The 22,919-nt window shown below is 39.3% G+C and overlaps 1 protein-coding gene across 1 annotated transcript in view; it reads left to right on the top strand.

Annotated features, from left to right (window-relative positions):
• Positions 1 to 22,919, top strand: part of LOC310946496 (netrin receptor UNC5C-like) — a 204,872-nt gene that overhangs the window by 96,389 nt on the left and 85,564 nt on the right. Inside the window, exon 2 of the mRNA XM_083912972.1 lies at positions 7,589 to 7,825. Coding sequence (XP_083769098.1) covers positions 7,589 to 7,825 — 237 coding nt within the window. The remainder of the gene's footprint in view (positions 1 to 7,588; positions 7,826 to 22,919) is intronic.

The raw sequence follows: 22,919 nt of genomic DNA, 5'->3' as shown, positions 1-22,919 counted from the left end.
TTAAGCTATTGTAGATTCATACTGACCTGTGTATAGCAAATTAAATACTTACCTACTGTATATTCAAACATACTCAGATGTACAAAATACGCTTAATATTCAGCTTTGCAGGCAATAAGATGCACACCCCATATTTGCATAAATACAAATGCATAAATGTACACCATTGCATAGACTCACAGTTATTACTGTTTAAATATGCATGCACATTGACAGCCCTGCTTCCACACACAACAAACACACATGCACACACACACACTATTAAGCACTTTGGCTGTGCTCTGACCTGATAACTGAAGGCAATGCAGCTTGAAGAATTATAAGTTGGGATAAATAAAATATGCATGTCACAGACACGACTTCTGTGTGTGTGTGTGTGTGTGTGTGTGTGTGTGTGTGTGTGTGTGTGTGTGTGTGTGTGTGTGTGTGTGTGTGTGTGTGTGTGTGTGTGTTTGTGTGTGTGTGTGCGCACATCTCTAAAGGTTTTGTATTCATATACTGTAAGTGGCTGGAGTTAAATGTGTCTGTTGGTGTGCGGTGTGTAGCTCTAATGTAATTATTCATATTTTCATTTCTCTAACACTGACAAAATGTTAAATATCAACTTTGAATATCAGTTCTACACAATTTGTTGCTTTATGTGAAGACTACTGTAGAGAGAAATGGAATTAGATAACACATGTGACTTCAAGAGTAAAAAGAACTTAAGGAAAGAGTATGTTACATTATGTATTCACAAAACATTTTGCTCATTCTCTGTTTCTTCTTATATCTGTTTCCTGCTGGTTGTTTTTTTCTTTAACCATTTCCCCTATTTCTTATATGGACACATTCCTCTCACAAAGGAACCTATGTACTATGATAAATTCTTAGTACTGCATAGACTTGATTGCAGTATGTGACATGCGTCTTAATCACTAGGCCACCAGTGATTATTCTTTTTTCATTCTACAAATAGTGCCTCTCTTTGCTTCATTCTTAACTGAGGCCAGCTGTGGCCTGTCGGAGTAACCCCTCTCCAGGCAGGGTCGTAAATCTAGTGCTAGGCTTTAGCTTGGGCCTTACATGTCACACACAATGAAATTCAGCGGACGCCAACCAGCTGTCTCAGTCTGCTTCTACATTGAGGCACTCTAGCTTTCAAGTAGCTATTATGAATTGCCTAGCCCTGAAACCCTGGTGGATATATAGTTGGCTGTGACAAGAAGTGTGCTGTGCATGCTATATTATATCTTCCCAGGGTTATTACTGTCATTATGGTTAGCCACCCAGTATCTGAGGAAGTCCTCCCCCATGCGAAATATTGCAGATGTTCATTCGTATTTGATTCAATCTAAAAACAGAACAAATCAAATATGAGAAACCAGGCAATGTATTGCTACTACAAGGTCACCTTAAAGTTGTATCCATACCTCCCAATAAATACTGGCTGTGATCATTTTCATACTGATATGATTTTAGTTTATTCTTTTTGTTTTTCTGAAATCCATACTAAGATAAATGTAAAGTCAATGATCCCTTTGGATAAAGGTAATGGAGTGATTACATTTTCATGGCTGCTTGTGTTTTGAATGATGTAGCTTTTAAGGGCGGATTGAGGATTTGCGGCCAGTTAAGTTCCCAGTGGATGTCGATGATGGGTGGTCGCCTGGTGTCTCGTTTCAAGAGGGATATGACTCTTCAGGACGTGGCATATAATTCCCTTTCACGCAATTAGTTCAACTGACTTAACCTGCCTTGATGTTTTCTTTATAAAAAAGACTGATATTTTTTTCCTTTTTTTTGTCCATTGGTGCTAGAAAAACAGTTGCTGAATAACAAACTGATTTGTTCTTTTTTGTTTGCAACAAAAAGCTCAATAAATCGTAATATTAAATTGCAATACTTGTAGAATAGCAATAAATGAAATGAACAATCATTATATCATAGTGTCGAATCAGGACAAAAACCTATTAGCCAAGCCCTAACTCAGAGGCATATCTAGAGGCAAAACCGGATATACTCAACCTTACTTACTTTAGGTATTGCTTCAACGCATGAAAAAAACAGTGGAAGACTAAACACTTGAGCAATCGATCGCCAATGCAGTTTTTTTTTTCTTCAAAATAATAAAGAATTATAAAATCCATTTTTTTTCTGAAAGCAATAATATCAGCAAATTCTGTAAGAGCTCAAGAGAAAGCTGATCAGATTAATCAATTTCTACCACTGTGTGCTGTGTGTTCATAGTATGTCATCATGGTATGTTTCGTGCGTCATGCGTAAGTGCATGCTTGGATGAAGACATGTTCTTCTGGGTTTGCTGCTTTGAATGCTTTTGTGTGCATGCGTGTGTGTGAGTGTGTGTGTGTGTGTGTGTGTGTGTGTGTGTGTGTGTGAGTGTGTGTGCGTGTGTGTGTGTGTGTGTGTGTGTGTGTGTGTGTGTGCGTGTGTGTGTGTGTGTGTTTGGGAAATGGACGGCGTCATATACTGTACTACCTACTGTAATTCCAGAGCAGTGATACTTTTGCTCCCTGCTGTCCCATCATCCTTCACTCGTTCTGTTTTTCCACCTCTCCCTCAATGGCCGTAAATTCCTTTAACCTTTTCAAGATTGTAATAGGTCTATTCAATTAAATGTGTCTATGATAAAAAAAAGAAAAACAGTGCGTGTGTGTGCGTGCGTGTGTGCGTGTGCGTGTTTGTGTGTGTGTGTGTGTGTGTTGTTGATAGTGGTTGCAGGAGAAGATTATGGGTGAAGGGGTACTGGTTTTAAAAGTGTGTGTCTATTTACAGTGTGTGTGTGTGTGTGTGTGTGTGTGTGTGTGTGTGAGTGCCTGTTTCTCTGTTTGTGTGTATGTTTTCGCAGCTGCTGCTGATTCTAACTAGGTGATAAGATGGTCAGAAGTATGATCTCATGAGTTTCACAGCTACTGCACCGATACACATCGTAGACCCCTTACCAGGAACACAAAACCCTAACACACATTCACAGAGACACACACGCTCTCACTCTTACCCATGAGAAGTTTTGACCCTATATGGCTACGTTTAGCTCGCTTTAGGAAACAGACACGCCCAATACCTATTGATTTCTCAGCTTCAGAGACTTGAATATACTTGGCACAGTGTTGGGGATCAGATTCGTAGTTTAATGGCCTGGAGCGGAGATGCCACTTAAACATTCAAAAGTATGGCTATAGTTGGGATTTAATAAAAATAACTTGAGTGATGGTGGCATTTTAGACAACTGAATGTTTCTATTTACCTGATGATATTAAATAAAGTAGAAAAAATGGTATCTGTATCACTTTAAAGGTATTGGTAGTGGTATTGTAGTTTTTACATAACGTGATGTAATGTAGTGTAATTTACTCTCTGCATAGACCGGTAACACTATAAGGAGTTAAAAATTTTGAGATTGTTTGAGATAGTTAAAAATATTAGTAGTGAATTTCAGCAGCATGTTGACATTGGAAGGGACATGTTCCTACACTCCATGACCAAATCTATGCCTATGAGTGCTCTACTCTTCCTTGTTGTTTTTACAGAATTAGCTGATTCAGACCATGTCCACTAATGTTAATAATGGAATCCCATTTCATTATATTTTTTCCTCCTTCAATCTACCTCTCCTTTCTTTCCCTCATTTATCTATCAGTCTCTCTAGCTGTTTAATAAATCAGTTCACACTGTCACTGACACTTGAACATGATTGGTCTCTTCTGATGACATCATTCTTAGCAGATCTACTGACATTTATTGGTTGGGTTTGTAGGTTTTCTAGAGTGGGCAGGCCTATAGGCACAAGCGAGGGAATAAATGTGGATTTTGCCTCCAGTGCATATTTACTACATGGCGTAAATCGAACCTGGACAATGTTCTGCTACAGCCATCCATTACTGATGACAGCATTCAGGCAAGACGTTTATGAGGTGGGCTGTTAGGATCAGTATTTCACTCTGTCAGAAGATCAGAAGGGAGCAGTGGGGGTAAAGAAGAGGAGAAGCAAGAGAAAGGGTGATGGTTCAGGAAGAAGGATGTCAGGGTAAACAAGTGGGGAGAGGAGAGAACCAGAGAGGCTAGGATGGTGCCGAAGAGAAAGAATATTGTTGGCATTCTGCGACAACGCTTATTTTTTTCCATGGGAATATTTCCCTCCAATCCCTCTCCTTTTCTTTTCACTATTCCACCCACCCATTTTCGCTGGCTATCATGTTTCTTGTGCCAATCAATATTTTATAACTGTCGCTCCAGAGCAATGAAGCCCACCCCCGCCCGACCTCGACCGCCACCACCACCAGCAGCTCCACCAGCAGCTCTCTGAATGACAGATGAGGGTGAGAATGGGTGTTAGGGGCAAAGTGAAAAGTAGAAGGGAGGGATAGGAGGATGTAAAGCAGAGTGGTGGAAAAATATGAAGTAGCAAAACAAATGCAATGGAGGAGAGAGGAAGGCAGTGTAGCAAGTGAGAAAGAGACAGACAGAGAAATGTGACACTGGATTAATAAGCAAGTGTCTGAGAAAATTTCCCACAGATAATGAAATTATGCTGTGAAAATGTCTACCAATTTTCATACTCTCAGAGAACTAATTACAGAACTAAGAAAGAAAATGTCAGCTTCGTGACATCAAAGTGGGGACGCTGCCTACTAATTTTTCTCTTATTTGTGTCTTGTTGTTTTACCTAAGCTGCTTTTAGCTCGTAGCCCACAGCGCTCTGCTACTCTGCAAGATAAGGACTACACACAGTTGGCGGAATGTGTGTCTACGTGCACAGGCGTATACATGCACCATTATGTGCCGCTTTTTTGTACATTGTGTGTTTGTTTTTAGCACGTAGTGAGCAACTGTAACCGTGAAATATTAGAGATGAAAATCCTTGAAGCTCTGTTAAAATTGTTCTGTGTCTTAAAGATGTTCCCATGAGTCACAGTTCACCAGGTGAGGCAATCACACTCAAGAGCAAAAACACATAGAGAGAAGTCTAGACGGTCTTAATGAAACTAGATGATGATGATGGAGTAGAGGGAAATAACAAGTTAGAGGGAAATGTGCATTTGTGCGTGTGCATGAACTATTAATGTTTGTGTATTGTGTTTGTGTGCTTGTGTCTATTGTAGTAGGGAAAGAAAGAAAAGCCCCTTTCTCTCTCTCTCCCACCTGCACTTGTAATCCTCTGTGTTTTGGTGACCTTGGCAACCTAGTACAAAACATTCTTGGTGTTCCTTTGATTGAGGCCACGGGTGGGCGGGAAGTTTGGGCAGCATAAAAGCACAATGGAGGAGAAAGAGCAGGATGGAGGAGGACAAGGCTAAAGTTCTTGATGCCTTTAAGGTTGGCCGAATAAGCACTTTGTCTGTGTTCCCTAAGTTTAGTTTTAAAGCTGATGTGTGAAACTTTTGTCTCCCCCCTCTGGCAGTGAGAGCAATTACAAAAATACTGATTACGCATGCTTAGGATGTATGCCTGCAGGAGAGCTTGCTACATCTCCTCTGCCCCAGGAGGTCTTAAAAAACTTAAATCCTTCCTCAGAAAGCTGAATTTCCTTTTTATCTGGAGCATCCACTCCACACACACTTGTCTTGGGCGTTTCTTAGGATTTTTGGCCATGGATCTTACCATAGTCCTAGCTACTACTCCATTACTATGGTATCCCCCCCTTTCTGTCCCCTTTAGCTCTGGCTGGTTGACGTATAACACATCCTCTGGTATGCTGCGAAATACAGAAAGCTTACTCTGGCAGCGATAGGCCTGATCAGCATTTTGTGAACTTTATGTAAACGTCCCACACATCAGCTATGACAGCACGTGTTCATGGCAAAACCAGCTAATTTCTGTGGAATTGCAATGATTATTGGATTCACTCACTTTGCTTCACAAACGAGGAATGGTTTGTCATGAGGCAGGAGTTGATGGTACAAAAGAGTCCTTTGGATACCATTTGCAAACTTATTTTAACTTTATTGTGTAAGTGACCACATTCAAATTTTAGTTAGTTGGTGATTAATGTATCTGAATCCCATGAGGGAAGGTAAATTATGTGCACGTCCGCACAATGCGTGTGTGCTTTAGGGGTGCAATGGATCAAAAAACTCACGGTACGGATCAAAGTCACGGATTGCATCATTTTTCGGATCAGAAAAAAAAGTCAAGACAATTGGAAGTTGAAGTAGGAATCCACCTTCCTGATCCTCCCAAGGAGGCAGTCTATCCTATTGACTGGGATTTTCGTCTGTGATACCAAATTCACTACATGTGCAAAGCACCCTATCTGTGGGCCCAGTCCTGCTTTATTTACTGTATTCATTGGTTGTTTGGCATTATCAGTTGTGACTGGAATATTAGTACTGAGCCTCTTTATCTTCCATTCCTCCAGTGCTTTTGTCAGTACTGGTCAGTACCTGTGCAAGATGAGTGCCTGTGTGACTCTCGTAGAGGGGACATGTCTGGAGCACTGGACTTCTCATCTCCCAGTCACTGTGATCATAGACTGTATAAAAAATGGACGTAGTCTCTCTGCCGGGGCCCGTTCTCTCTACTTGATTCAATCATATTTGCCTCTGGGAGCCGCCATCTTGTCACACGTTACTAGATAAACGGGAGTGGGAGTCCCGTGTCTCTAGCGATATGATATGAAAAAAAGTTTGTGGGAAAAAGAAAAAAAAAACAACGGTTCGTCAAGTCGTGTGCAGGCACTCCTGTGTCTCTAGTGAAGATTACACTGGCTCCATGAGTTAAGTGAAGGCAGCCAGCATTTATGATCTATGATTTAAACTGATATTCAACCCAGTCCCATGCCCATAGACTGTAAAACACTAACCCTCACGGACCGAATACTCCCGCTGCTCCAGATTAGCATCTAGTATATGTGTCATAGATAGCAGACTGTACTGCAAGTCATGGTACAAGTGCAGCTATATAATTAGCATAACAGAGCTAACGTTAACACGGTGTGTTCCTAAACCATCTGTTTGTACAGTTGACTGAAGAGTAAACCATATCACCGTCACTTATGGAAACACCATCACATGAGTGACCGCAATCAGGGTCGAGTTGACGGAGTTAGCATGCTATTTCTGACAACTAGCCTCCGAAGAGAAGTGAGGACCAGCGGCTACTGTCACTCAAGAGGCCGTGCCCCTAATTATTCATAAACTTTAACCTCCAATATAATTAAAAACTAGCCTGTTCCAAAAATATTCACCCTCCTAAGTGTTGTCATGGAGATATGACCTAAGCATACAGACAAGAATGTTTTTTGCAAAAAAGTCCTAAGTAGGTTTAATTGCGCAGTGAAAATTGGCCTGTTTAACATGGAGCTCAATGAAAAACTGCTCTATTGTACAAACTACTCCCACTGGACACTCGGAGAACTGCAGTTTTTTGTAAATCCGTATTGGATCAATCAGGAAGTTGCTGTGGTGGGGGCTTGGCTGTAATAGGGCTGGTAAGTCCTGCCCCTTCCGACAAAGCCCATGGGAACTAACTTCTGTCCCTATTAGTCCACAAATGAGTCGATGACACAACGACCGATTGAGCTGGAAATCTGTGAAAAGAATATATAACAATGACAATTCTAACCTCTCTCTTTTTCCTTCTCCTGCAGTGAGAGATGATGATGATTTCCTGAGTCTGAGTGAACTCCCGGAAACCTTCCCCTCAGATCCTCCGGAGCCCCTGCCTCACTTCCTGTTTGAACCTGACGAAGGCTACATTGTCAAGAATAAACCTGTCAATCTCTACTGCAAAGCAACACCTGCCACGCAGATTTACTTCAAGTGCAACAGTGAGTGGGTTCATCAGAAAGACCACACTGTGGAGGAGAGGGTGGACGAAAACTCAGGTGAGTGTAGCACATGCACATTCATAAAAGTTTAATAGAGCAATAGGAAGTGGATGGATCAGATCATACTGAAAAAATAGATGTAAAAAGTTGAAAAATGACATGCAGAGAGGGTACTCAGTACAGAGACACTGTTGGTCTGTGACATTTTAAGTGCAATTGCATGTCACTTCACACATAGGACAACCATGTTTTCAAGTGACAGCCTGAATGCACAGCTGATTTTGGCACTTTTCTCGTAAACAGCCAATCAAATTAAATGGGTGAAAACAAATCACAATATGCATCTTTTATTATTTCTGCAACGAATGTTACTTCCCATACTATTTGTACTATACAGTTTGTGTCCTGATAGCAATCAATTTAAAATGTATTTTAACACCAGTTGCATAGGTGTGAATTAAAATCAAGTCATTTTCTCCCTCTGAAGTTAAGTTGACCTTTTGGCCTGTATACTTCTTTTATGTGCCTGACACTGATGATATTTTGCTCTATGTGACATAAAATTGTCATACATCCAGAAAATATTGCCATTCATTTTCCCAGGTTGGCTCACTGGTGCGCTGTTAGCTCACAGGTTAAACCTTTTATTCAGATGTTTAGTTATTTGTGCTGAAGGCTAGATCACATGTCATATGTGTGTACACAGCTGCCCCATCGCCAGTGTTGTCCTGGGATGTTCACAGGACAGTTTAATAGGATCCACAGTGATGTACTGGACTGCAGCCAAAGTTACGAACCTGTCACTTGACAGCACATGGTATTATTCTGCTGGCTAGGCAACAATGAATCATGCTGTTGCTTTGGCAGGATGACAAAGATGTTCACAACCTGGTTTCTTAGACTTAAGGTTGACATGAGCTCAGCTTATGGGTCTCCTCTTGTTCATCTGCTTGTTAATGAGCCTCAGAGCAAGCGATTAAACAGGCTAAAAAAAAACTTGTTTGACATTTCCTGATATATACTGTAGTGCCCGCTGAATGAAATACACAGTGGAGTCAACAGTACCACAAATAACCATTTTGGATATTGAATTGCTTTTTTTTTCTTGAGGCAGGTGAGTACCATAAGTAGTACATATTTTATGCACTCACTCTGATTTTTGTCAGTGTGTATATTGTACTGCCGTTGTGAGGAAGCAGAACTTTTGACATCGGTCTCAAACCAAGGTGACTTGCCCACCAAATATTTCCTCTTGTATTACAAAGCAGACCCTGGAGCCAAACATTAAGCTGGATGTGTAGTTGAGGGTGTGTTTTTTTGTTGTTGGTGTCCTTGTTGCTGCATGGATCTGCTACTGTGGTAAACCCAAGACTGGAAACAGAAGCATCTCAGCAGTACAGTTTGATGCTCCCCCTGATTCAGCTGTCACACATGAATAGTTAGAGGAAGAGGAAAATAAATGCAACAAAACCTGCAAGAAGTTAACATGAGAGAGGTGAGACAACAGGTACAGAAAAAGACACAAACACAGAGATTCCCACTGTGGGAAAGAATAGAATAATGTCATGGTCTCTGTTGGATGTAGGGTTTCATATCAGAGTAGTCTACTGTATACCTCCTTCTAACCACAGATGTAGCGCTGCTGGAGTGCACCAACGCTGCGCCACATTGTCAGGAAATAGATTCTTGGTTCACATAATCCGATTGAAATTCATATTCAGTTCTTGTGTCCAAAGATCCAATCATTACTTGAGCGTATCTCATGAACCAGTGAAACAGATTGAATGGTCAAAGTTTTCATACTGACATTGATTGATGCGTAGATTGTCTCTGATGCCATCTGAATCTGCTTGTACCCTTAAATCATCCACCCGCCACCCACCCTAATTAATGATTTTCTCCCATTTAAAGGCCCACACAAGCATGCACGTTTCACTCCCAGTCTACCAGTCCCTGTAGGCCACTACATTGCTTTTTAAATGATGTATTGTATTGATGTATTCATGATTTACTTTAGTGATTAAACAGGCTGCTTTCATTAATTGTAAATGTTTCCATGCACGCAGTAATGTCACAGCAGGGAATTGTGGGACATATAAGCAGCAAAACTAAAACTAAAAAACTGTAACTATAAACTTGAGCTAAACTTTTAGCTTCTGAAATAATTATTGAAGTTAACCTGCTGTTCCTCATGCGTAAATGCGCACACAATCTCACGCACACAGCAGCAGTGAACAACAGAGACTTAATTAATATTTTCCTCATTAATGATGGATCATTTAATTAGGTTAAATGAAATAATATTGCTAACTGCCACGCTAATTACAACCTACTGCATCCTGTATCCCCTGCTATGTAGCTGTTTCCAGCGGCTTTCCGTGTAATATTCTTAAGATGATTAAAGTGAAACTAAAGTCCATCCAACATCTGATCGTGAGGCCGGTTATAGTTTACTAATCTACTAAATTAGTAAAATACTAAACTTGCCGATGTAGGAGGTGGTTACATAAGTACTTAATCATTGTGAATATTTAATCTTTGCTCTTTCTTGTTTTTGTTTTCTTTCTTTAATGCATCTTCTTTTTTTCTTTTGAGTCACCTTTTCTCTCTTTTTGCATTACAGACAGACTTGCAGAGAAAAAAAGAGCTAATGTTTCTGTCTCTTCTAGGTCATTTTTCTCAGAATGCACAGACACCTGCCATCAATTCTACATTATTGTCACTAGTAGAAAGTGGGAAAGGAGTGTCTTTCTTTCACAGCCTTTTGGGGTTTCCAGAAGTGAAACTTTGAGAGATCTTGTGTATCGACCATAAGCATCCATTGTTTTACTTTCATGCTCTCTTTTTTCGTCCCATCTCCCAATGTTCATTACTGACATCATGCGCAGGTGCAGTCATTTATTAGTCTCCTATCAGCCATTCATTTGTGAGCTGCTGGATTCCTGCCAGGGACTCAGGAAATTCTGTTCAATAAACGACCCATGGATTTAGGCTCATACTATACGTATGTGATGGACACCATAAGTTCTTTCAAAGATCACAATCACTAAGATGTTTTATCAGTTACATGGCTGAATGTGTATTTTGCATCAAGAGCAGCAAGTCCAATTTATTCTTGGATTAAAATTTGATGGATGTCTTGCAGCAAATGTGGCCAAATATATCTCATTTTGTGCGAGACTATTATTTCATTTCAGAGTAATCTTTGTTATGTCTATGCTATTTTGTACTGCTCCAGGACACTTAAACTCTAAAGGATTTTTTTTTTGCGCTTTTATTTTCAAAATGTATCAGTCCTTTTTATTTTTACCATAGAATTTGCAATGAACAAAGTTTCCTGCAAGTGAACTAATAAAAGTGTAATTCCGGGACAAAATCGTCCCATGGTCTTTTTCAACACTTATATACATCAAATAAGCCATTTATGTACCAACTATTAACAGAGAAATATGTGAGAGTCACTAACAGCCGGACGTGGCCAACACTGATTAGCTCGGGGCAGTACGGTGAAGGCATTAAAATGACTTTTTTTTAACCACTAATACTGCTCAAAACAACACTAAACCTCTGCAGTAGCATGATAAGCATCAATGGTCTCCTTCCTTTTGGATTGCATTTGGTAATTGACTTGAATGGACTTTACTACAAGAGGAGCTGGTACCGGGACCCGTTGGTAAGTCTTTTAAAACACTCTTTTAACAAACTCCGGGTTGCTTACTACGTTGTTGGTAAGTCTTTTAAAACACTCTTTTAACAAACTCTGGGTTGCTTACTACGTTGTTGGTAAGTCTTTTAAAACACTCTTTTAACAAACTCTGGGTTGCTTACTACGTTGTCGGGGCTTCATGTTATGTGTAGGAATACTTATGCTATTGTAGAGCTTTGGTGTTATTGAGCAGTATTAGTGTTTAAAAAGCCATTTAAATGCCTTCACCGTAATTCTCCAAGCTAATCAGCGACTCTCTTGGATTTCTCTGTTAATAGTTTATACATGCAAAAAACTGTCTCGATGACTTATTTTATGTACTGTATGTAAATGCTGAAAAAGGCTATTGGATGATTTTGCACCAGAATTACACTTAAAGGCCTAGTCTACATGTACATGATGATTTTGCTAAACAGGATTAAAAAAAACAAACAAAAAAACAAAACACAAGCACTGTTTTAAAAAACTCTGAAAATGTGCTGCTTGGGAGGAGACCCGATGTGTTAACAACCAGATAAGTGATTGGCTAAGGCAGAGTCACGTTTCATGGTATCCAATCAGAGCCAGTGTTTTTACACACATACCAGGACATGTGCCCCCCCCCCCCCCCCCCCCCTGAGAGTTTGATTTATTTATTTTGCTACAGTTACTGTAAACACACTTTTTAATGTTTGATTGTTTACTTTCAAGAAAGTACTTAAATCATTTCTACCAGACCAGTCGTCTGAGATTAGGTTTGTGATTTATTTCATTAAGACTACAGAGTTAAATGCACTTTTTCGGTTTAAATGTTCACTTTTGTTGTGAACAAAATCCTTGGAAGTAGAGGTTGTTTACTTGACCAATTGTCTCAGATTGTGAGAGTTTGATTTAATTTGATATAGAGTTAAACACACTTTATATTATTTACTTATACTGTTTACTTTTGTTACAAAGATAATACTTGAAGTGCAGGATAGACCTCTTACAGTCTGTTGATGTGTAATAAATATTGAAGGTTATGTAGAAGTACCTGCCTGTTCTACTGATTTCAACTCTCTTGTGAAAACTGCTCAGGAAAATCCAAATTCTTTGACATATAGCAGCTTTTTTTTAACAGTAAAGCAAATAGTTACTTTCCCTGGTAACTAGTTAATTTTATTATAGAGTAATTCAGTTACTAACTCAGTTACTTTTTGGAAGTAGTGTGTAACTATAATTAATTCATTTTTTAAAGTACCGTTACCAACACTGGAGATTATGAATATATATTATGCAGCATAGTTGCATAGTGGTAAATCACATACAGGTAGAAAGCTGCTGTAGGTCTATTCCTGGTGGATGCAGAGTGTGTTTGTGTGTGTGCAATGTTTATCTGTTTATCTGTGATAAAACCTAAACTCTGTAAGCTGTTTTCTCCTCTTTGTTTCCTACTGTTTCACAGACACAGCTAGAAGCTATGGCCCCCATACTGCTTTTATTATCTCTGTCTTCTCGTTCACTCTCTCCCTCTATGTCCCACCCTCTCCCTTTCCCCTTTTTCATTTCTCTTTCTCGTTCTTTCTCTCTGCTCCATGCTGTTTTGTGCTCTACTCTAATTTCCACTGACTGAAATTGGAGAGAGCAGAGGTAGATAAAAACCTGAGCTTGAAGAAAGCAAGGGAGGGAAGTAGGGGATGATGGAGGGATGCTGATGGAGGGCGCCTCTGAGAGGGCTGGAAAGGCCAACCGATATCAGGGAGTCACACTGAGGAGAAAGATGATACGAATCCTGCTATCGGTTTTCTTTCTCTCTTTCTCTCACAAGCACTCTCTCTTTCTTTCTGTTTCCCATTCTTTTCTTTTCATAAAAAAACTAAATTCACTTCATTTGAACCTGGGTATGAAGATAAAAGTAAGAAAATGTAAACAAAAGTTGGAACACAAATGAAACAAGCTTAAGGGTTTTGTGATGAAAAAAAAATACACTTATAAGGTTTTTTTTTATTTCCAAATTCCCATCATTTAATGGAGAACAAAAAAGACAAATTAGAATACAATAATGAGTTATTACATGATAGCAAGCCTGGATTAAAGAATATTGAATGAAAAGAAGAATGTAGTGGACAAAAAGCAAAATTAAATATCTCGATACACTTCCATGTAGTACACCCCACAACCCTTTTTACAAAGTAGCCAAGATGGTCACTATTGAAGGTGAGAAGTGTCCAGCATTCCACACTCAACCTTTAGACCATTATGAGTGCACCATCTGGTTACTCAGTTTACTGCATTTCACCATACTTTTCAGTGTGAATGACCCTTATGCACTCCAACTAGCAAGTCTAAGTACGGAAGTACATGAACTGAGATACAGCATAGCCGTGTCTATGAAGCTTATAAGCAGGTGGGTCGTGAGGCCTTCATCGTCGGGGTGCACACAGGTATAAGATGTCTCTGCATGCCACGTAAGATAATCCAAAGAGCCTGCAGCCGGAGCTCTCGTCTGCAGCGGCTGATACGTGTGTGTACCCCTGCTCTGTGTTGCTGAGGTATTATCCTCAGAAGGAGAAATAACGCAAACTGAGGGCTCACCGCTAAGGTGGAGAGCAAGTTGTATCTGCCTATCCACCAACATGGAAGTGGCAGCCACAATAGGGGGTAGATAAGTCAATCAAAGCCATTACTCACTGTCTGTTTCACTTCCGTCGCAGAGAAATATCCCATTGTAGTACCAAGACACTAGAAGCAGAATCTGTGAATGTCCATGCCAGCAATGAGGACCGACATAATAGCACGGATGAGGTTCCTGAAGCGGCAACTCGATCCTTGGAGAAAGTAAACAGTGGACAAATTGCTATTCGCTGAAGAGAAAAAGGATAGCAGAAAGTGGTGTGTACTGCCTTATAGTCCTTTTCAACAGAATCCCATTGCTAGGCAACAGCATTGATCCTTGTTAACTTCCTGTCAGTTTATGTCATTCACATACATTCAACAGGAAATAAACTAGGACTGTTTTGGAATTTTTATGTTTACATCTTTGAAAAGGTCCATATACGGTTATGAACATCTTGTTTTCTGCATAATGGATGGAAAGTGCTACATGTGAGCTTCATGACAGCTCAATAAATTACTTGGAATGTAGGCACATGGACTCATCTGGAGCATGGGTAAGCCAGGTGAAGGTCACAGACGAGGGTAGGTGCGAGGTGAGGGAGTGGGGAGGGAGCAGCAGGATGGCTGGGGGTTACTGAGGTCAGCTTCTAACTGAGGGGAACAGGCTTGATGTCCTAAACAGCTCCACCGCATGCCATAGTATCCTTGACAAACATAGCTAACTCGACCTGCCACTGGGGTCTCCACACCAACCAAAGGAACATTTAGTACTTTAGTAAGTACTTACACAAAAAAAAAGGCAACCTGCCTTCCTCTTGCGAGGCTCTTTAGTACTGTAGCATTATTAGCAGTGGCATTTGCTTAAACATGCTAACCCTATCTTCATCTAAATTAATGTGACTTAAGGTGAGAACCAGCATAATTTGTCCAGATTGCATATTTTATTGTGAAGGGCATTTCTAGTGTTTGTTTAAGTAATGTGCATACGTTCTCAGTATATCTCCATTAGCCTTGAAGAGTTCTAAAGACATTTTGTGTACTACTAGGTTACTTACTTTGTCTCCATTAGCCTAAGTGTGAATGGTTATTAGTCTGCTAGCACTGACCTGTGACTTCACACATATACACACACACACACACACACACACTCACACACACACACACACACACACACACATGCGCACACACATACATTATTAGCAAACACAGTATTGGCTTGGGTGATTTGTGACCTCTTTCCCTCCTTTGCTGCCATCTCACTCGTATTGATTTCCTCTCGTCATTTCCTTCGTCTCTCCTCCTTTCTCTTCCTCCTAATGTTTCTCTTCCCCACTCCCTCTTTCCTGGCATCACTTTCGCTCTCCTCCACCTTCTTTCCTTTTGCTCTCACCATTTTTCTCCTCCTTCCATCTCTTTTGCTCCCGTTTCTGTCTCTTTCTATCTATCTATTCGTCTTGTTTACAGAGATTGTTTGATTTCAATTATTAGCAGCCATCAAGATTTATAAAGGAGGTCAATTAGCTTCTGTGTCAGTGACTCCTGATATGCAAGACAGCTCTGTGTTTGCGTCTATATCAACTGTGTATGTATGCACAACTGTGTTTATTGGCACATTTCTGCGCTGTCTAAAGATAATAATAATAAGTATAATAATAATAATAATAATAATAATAAGAAGAAGAAGAAATCCTTTATTATTTATTACCTCAGGTTATTATATTGTTCATGTTACACACACACAGGCCCGAAATACACACACATGCGCAAACAGGACCTATATACATGCAATTAATGGAGAATGTTATATTTTATGTGAAATGTTATTTGTGTGTTTATTTGAAACAGTCAATATTTGACATTTTTTCATGTCCTGGGATGTCCTGGTTCGCTGCATCTTTAGAGCTACTGAAGGACACAAATGTGTACGCCCATTTACATTAACATGCATACGTGCAGACTCACATACACACTCACTCACACACTCACACACACACAAACACACACACACACACACACACACAGCCACACACACACACACACACGAGAAGTACTCAAACACGGACCAGGAGGGGCTCTGATGATCAATCAATGTCAGAGTGGCAGCCATTAAGAGAGTGTACACATACACACACACATGCATGCGTGGCTTTCTACTGTGAATATCCCTGATCACTTCCCTCCGTAGTTGAAGAACTCATTCGACCTTGCCATCTCCATTTCTCACAATGCGTTTTCGTCATGTTGTCATTTTACCCTTTTTATCTTGTTTTATCCTTTCTGTTGCCATTTTTTTTACATTTTTTCTTTTATACATCATATTAATGTATTTATAGAGGGCTTTCAGGTTATGTAAAATGCCTTGTAATCCATTCTACACAATATCTTAGATTAGATTATGCTCATTTTCAGGTACATATATTTTAAGATTCTACTAGAACATGTTTACATGCTTTAATTTCCAAAAAACACATGATTTTTCTGTCTTGTCTGAATAAACCTGTATTCATCCTCTGTCTAAAACACACATTTTAGCGCCCATCTCTTAACCCTCCCTCCCGAAAAAGCCTAGTCTGATTAGCTTGCTTGGAAAAAGTGGCGCACACATTTGCGCACTTTTGTGTGCCCATGTGGGCGGGATACTTTCTAATGAGCCTGCGTGTGACAGAGGATGGGGAGCCTAATCTGATTGGCTTGTAGTTTCCTGATCTGACAGCTGAAAAAAAATGACTGGGTTCTCTTGTTTCACAGTTTGTTGGTTGGTAGGCACTGTGGATACCCAAATGTAGGAGTACAAGCACTGAAAAACTGTTTCATAATATTTCCCCTTTAATAGTTTAAAGTAGATATTCCCTTGTTGGATGTTTTGATGTTGGTGATGCAGAGTCATGTTATAAAACATCAGTCCAAAATTCTGGTTTAACGAAAATAGACTTTGACTATAGCTTGGATCTACTTCACATAGTTAACAAGTTTTCTGTCTAGTACTAGACTGTCTCAAGTGGGACTAATTTTCCATGCATTATGGATAACTTGAGACTTTTTTGCAACAAAAAAAACATGGCTGCCCGAGGAACAGCATCAAACCGCTCAGCTGTGTTCAAAAACAGAAAATGTTAGAAAATGTCAGAATGACATTTTACTTGGAAAGTCAAAGTGTAAAAATCCAAACATATTCATGGAGCACAAACTCTCAGCACAGTGCAGAGCTGAGATGATTTGGCTTCTTCTTCTGGCAGGGCTCAGTACTTCTGCTAAGTCATCAGTCTAATTTCTTTATGTCAAATAAAACAAAGTCCTCACTGCAGCCTCTAAAGACTATTCCCCTTCTCATTACCAGCTCCACAATATTATCAGCAAGTATTGAGCCTGAGATTGTCATTTGATGCCACTGGTCAGCTGGTCTCACTGATTGTTACCATGGAAACATGGCTCTTTGCCCTGAGTTGGCCTGGAATGGAGGCTTAAAATTAACAAGTGGACTTTTGTGAAACTCTCAAAGTTACATTGTATATAATCTAAGGGGAACATTAAGACTGGTCTAACACAACAGATCAGTCTAAAAAATATATTATTTGTGATGTCTCACCCCTGTATGGAAGCTTCTACATTTATTGTGTTTCTTGTCACCCATCTGTAGGTATTCACATTATATTAGCAGACTGTAAATATTAAGATTACAACTAATTTTAAATATATTATACTTCTTAGTTTTACACAAATATTTAAAAAATGGCACACACGTATATACTCTCTCCTTTATTCTGAGTGAAATAGATTTGGCATTCAACACATTTGCTGGTTTAAAAAGTAGTGACTAGGATAAGGTAGCAGTAGCCACTATACTATAGAAGGTTTAGGGCAAAGCTGTCGTACAAAGTCTGAATTAATCCCCGTAGGGAAATTGTGTTTTCACTTGCAGCTCCTCCACAGGTGGTAGGTCATAGCGCCGGGTCACTTACCGAACAACATCCCTGGAGCTGATCAGCATTCAGCGAGCTGCTCACAAACACTTCGGCAGAACAGATGTTTGCAAAACTGGAGACTCAAACTTGTGTCTCTTGATGTATCTTACCTATTTACATAGAGGACAGAGAACAATAATATAATATTAATTTAATGGCTCCATTTTGACAAAAATTTATTATGCACTTCACAGATGTAGTATTTGTTGCAGGGCTGTTTATGTTATTCAGCATATCCTATTCTGACCTCATGCCTTTGTCCTTTGTCAGACTCTTTCCGTGGCAGTGATGAAATAATAATAGATAGTGTTGACTTTTTTTCCCCAGCTGTTTCTTTTCCCTAAAGGCCTGTCTGTTTGACCTGTCACTGATCACATTTAAACACCACAAAGCTTTTGAGTGCTTCCCCCTCTGCTCCCTTATCGCTTTCTTTTTCTAAACCATTTAGCTTCAAAACCCCCATCTCTGTTTTCATGTCTGATTCGCTGGCCTTCTTTCACATGAGTTTCCTTCTAGCTTTTCTTTCCACCCGATTCAAAGGTAATAAGACTTTACACTTTTGTCTATGCCATTGCTTTCTGTTTTTTTTCATCTATGTGTATGTACTATATTTCTGTCAACGTACACTGGGAGATAGAGAGACGGAAGGAAATGGAAGATAAATATGAAAAGACTAAAGATACAGAAAATGGACCAAACTGAATGCGTTTAACAACTCGGAAAATATGAACATGGCAGGAAATACGTCTTTTGGCTTTTAATTGATGTTATGGCCACCTGAGTATTTCTATCTCATTGCATTGTCCAAGTCAAATTATGAAAATGTTGAATCAGATGGTTAAGATTGAAATTAATTGCCATATGTAACAATACAAAGATGCAGTATGTTTGCAAATGATTCTAATTAAGAAGAAATCCCATTAATTACAACAAGCCCATTCATTCAGCTGATATTGTGTAGATTAAGCAATAGACTCAGCATTTGGCTGTTTTGTTAAACTGGTGTAAATCCATTTTTAGAAAACATGCATTTACACTTTAAAAAATACAACGTTCTGTGTAAATGCTGTTTATCATGTTCTGCTTTCTCCAGATTTGATAACATGAAAAACTTCCTGGAAGCTTCAGCTGACACATCACTTTAATTTGTGCTCTGACAAATACAGTTGTAGCCTTGGTAAACAAAATTCTCCAAACTTGTTCTGTGTGGAGCGTTTAAAGGAAAAGTGTTTTCTTTAATAATCTAGATCTAATTTATGCAATGTTAGACATAATTTCCTATTGAGTATAGTTACAGTTTATCAAGTACTTTTTGGGTGAATTGTAAAGTTCTGTGGATGTGGCATCTCTGCTGACAATGGAGTTGCATGGAGCAGCAACATGAAATCACCAATTATCTTACAATATTTGAATGTAAAAATACAAAGTTATTATCCAAGCCAGTCTGTTGTAAATATCCATTTGTTCAGAGCTACTCTGATACATTTGCTGCAAAAAAAGAAGTAGAATATATTTTTATGGGCATATGTATGACAAACAGCTATATATACACAGACTGAGATAGAAAATGATTTGTATACCTTTACTCTGCAACCTGTATTTTTGTGCAAGTTTACTCCAAGTTCCCATTTGTCAGATAAAAAAGTCCTGACCTGACAAAGCACATTCACCCAGAAGTGTACTCCCCCCCCCCCCCCCCCCCCCCCCCAACTGACAAGTAAACTTTGTTATAAGAACTGACACTTTAGGACTAAGAGAAAGATTTGGGGCTTGTGTGCAGTTTTGTGATTGATAGAAATGTTTGTGACAGAATCCACTGGTCTTCATACTCGTCCTCCATTTTTTATCTACTTCTTTCCTCTCACCTCCCTCAGCTGACACCAGTGGTTTTGGTAATATGAAGCACTGTCATGCTAGAGAGTCCCAAAATTCCACGCTTGTCTTCTCATAAGAGAAAGATATGAATGCTCTAAGCACTGTATCTGAACAAAATAAGATGCCGAGTGATCTGGGACTTTTTAAGCCTCAGGTAATTCAGTCGCTCTCTGCCCGGCAACACTAGCTTTGTTAACCTCGCATTAGCAAACAATGGAAACAACTGGGGCTTACCGGTTTCAAAAGTACAACTACAGATCCAGTGACAGCTATCTTTATCTTCTTTATGCATAGTCCTACTTTTTTGTTGTTGTTTGACACATTTTTGTATTGACACAACACTGAAAGAAAACAAGGGAATCTAGATCTAGATACGTGTATATTTGCAGGCTTTTTTTTTTTTAACCTTTTTCTGTCATATTTCACATTTACTTTTAGTCTTCAGCTGACATGAAAACACACAGATGAGATCAAAAACAAATGTATATATACATAAAGGCAGATATGTTTATGTTGCATCTATAACCTGCAACATTAAATGTAATATTTCATACAACAATCCCAAAATGCCATTTGTGTCCTGTATTGCTTTTGTTTTTCCTTTTTTTTTTAGTCGAAGTATTGGGATTGACGACGCAGTGAGAGAACAGGTTCTGTCGTTTTCTCTAACTACAGTATGCAAATGTACCTGAAATTCAGAAATGGTGGAAACAAACATATGGTTACCTGTTTATTTCAATTTCAGCATTAGTTAGACTTTGGGTTATTTTGGATACAGGAATGCGTGGCCAAGAGGAGTTATGTTCCAGTTTATCTCTGCACTGCTTTCACAGCAACACTTCCATCCCCCTGTTGGAGGGGCCCAACAGAAGTCAGTTTTTGCAAGTCCAAGTCAAATCTGAAGTCTCTGAGCCAAGCCAAGTCTCTGAGCCAAGCCAAGTCCCTTAGCAATCCACTGTCCTTTATTTTGTTTCCTTTTATTTGTTTGATTATTTTGTTTGGGCCTTGTGTGAAGTTATTTTATCTACAGATTATGACAAATGGCACAGCAGCTGCAGGTGTTGTAGCTGCAGCTTGAACTCATCTGTGGATATGTGCACCAGATGCATAGGGTTATGCATGATAATAAAGGAGGGAATCAAATTCAGCTTGTCAGACATTTCCTTTATGTCGATACATCATTGTTCACAATTCCTAAATCTCAAGTCCTTTTCAAGTATCAGGTGTTTTGAGGACAAATCTCAAATCAGTGTTTGTGCAACCTAAGTGCGACTCAAGTTCAAGTCACTAGCCCAGGTCCCCATCTCTGACACATGCACAACACATTAGAAACCCAGTTAGATGTATACATGGCCAAGAAATCGGGTTTTTCTTGCAGAAAGAACTCTTAACCGGTTTTCTCTCTTTTCCATTAATGAAACAATATGTTTAATCAATGATTAAGAAAATCAGGTTACTGATTACTGATCAGTTTTCTGAAGCTGACAGTTGAAGGATTACTTCGGTGCATGTTGACTCATTTGACAATTCCTCTTTTCCTTGACATTTTAAACCTTCCTTCCACACTAAGCCGGCAGTGTCAGATTGGTGTATCTTTTTGGCTGCAGCTTCACTGAGAAATAGAGCACATTTCATCAGTACACCCATTGATTTCCCCCGCTGTGAAACCAACTCAGGTCTCCCTGATGTTCTCTGTTTCTCTCTATATATATTTCCTGTTCTTGTTTTGTTTTCCTTCCGTCTATTTTCTCATACCCCTGCTACTGTCTCTGCTCTATTGGCTCCTCTAACTAATCTCTCCATTCCACAACATGCAATACCTTGCAACCTGCATCCTGGTTGACCCTTTATCCAACTACTGACGTCCCTAATTTTCTCTTTATAGTAGCCTATAACGGTTGATTAGCTTCAGTGGCCTTGACAATATTGATACGTTTTCACTTTATACACAATAACTGTTTAAATTAGAGATTTAAACTAATAATACATCTCTGGAAACTTAAAGATATATTCTCTATGTTGGATCTTCTCGGCTAGACCACTTCTAAACAAGCTAAAAGATTAAATTACTTTGAGTGCAAGGGTCAGGTGTCAAACTTGAGGTGTGTTAGACTATAGTACTTATGAAAGTGTGCTACATAAGTGCAATACAAAGGTACTGTAAAAGTAATTTTGGCATAGCATTCTTGAGTCCTCTGCTGGGGAAAAGCGTCCTGATTCAATACAAGTAAGCAGCAGTTTTTAAGTCAAAATACCTCAGGTGAAGTCACCATCCCACATGCTGCAGTATTTATTTCTGAGTAAAACTAATATCTGTAGTTTTAACACAATCTACTTTCAGATTTCTTATTTTCTGATTTGTCATAATTTATTTATGATGTAAAACCTGAATCTGAGTTTTAATTAGGTCTATATTTCCTACAAATAATTATAAATTCTGCATACATGTCTCTGTTTATTCCAATACAAAGTATACAATGTAGCTACCGGCTAATACTTGAACTGCTCCGGTGATTTAAACATATTTTTCTGCTGATAGTTTTTGATCTTCAACCGAATAATGAGCCATATGTGCAGCTTTAAATGTGCATATGTTATCCATTTATTTGTCTACAGCACAAGTTTGTTTTTTACCTATTACTATGTCCCCAGTTCCCATAGACCCTCATTAATGTACCATGCCACATGCTTTCTTTGCATTAGTTTGAGTCCTTTTACCATAACTAGCTCTTTGGCTTATTTTGACCATTCACTTTAATTGCCTTACTTCCCTTTTTACTTTAGTAGTAGCATGCCCAATGGTGTCCACCATCTCTCAGTCCCTTTTGTCAGTTTTTGTGTGCGCCCGGAGTTATTTGGTCATTGCAACTGCCTGCTTACTAGCTGTCTCAGCCTTAGTTCTAGGTTTCTTGCTGGTTATAATTGCCACTTTAGAGGCCATTTTCTTAGTCTGTACCTCTCTCGCTGTGTCCCTTGCCTATTTCCTTTTAAGTAGCCAAGCCGTAAAAATCTTCCTTGTTTGCTGGTTTGCTCA

Source organism: Echiichthys vipera (genome assembly GCF_963691815.1).
Source record: "Echiichthys vipera genome assembly, chromosome: 4".
Taxonomy (NCBI): domain Eukaryota; kingdom Metazoa; phylum Chordata; class Actinopteri; order Perciformes; family Trachinidae; genus Echiichthys; species Echiichthys vipera.
The sequence above is the reverse complement of the archived record's forward strand: the minus strand, read 5'-3'. Positions and strand labels throughout refer to the sequence as shown.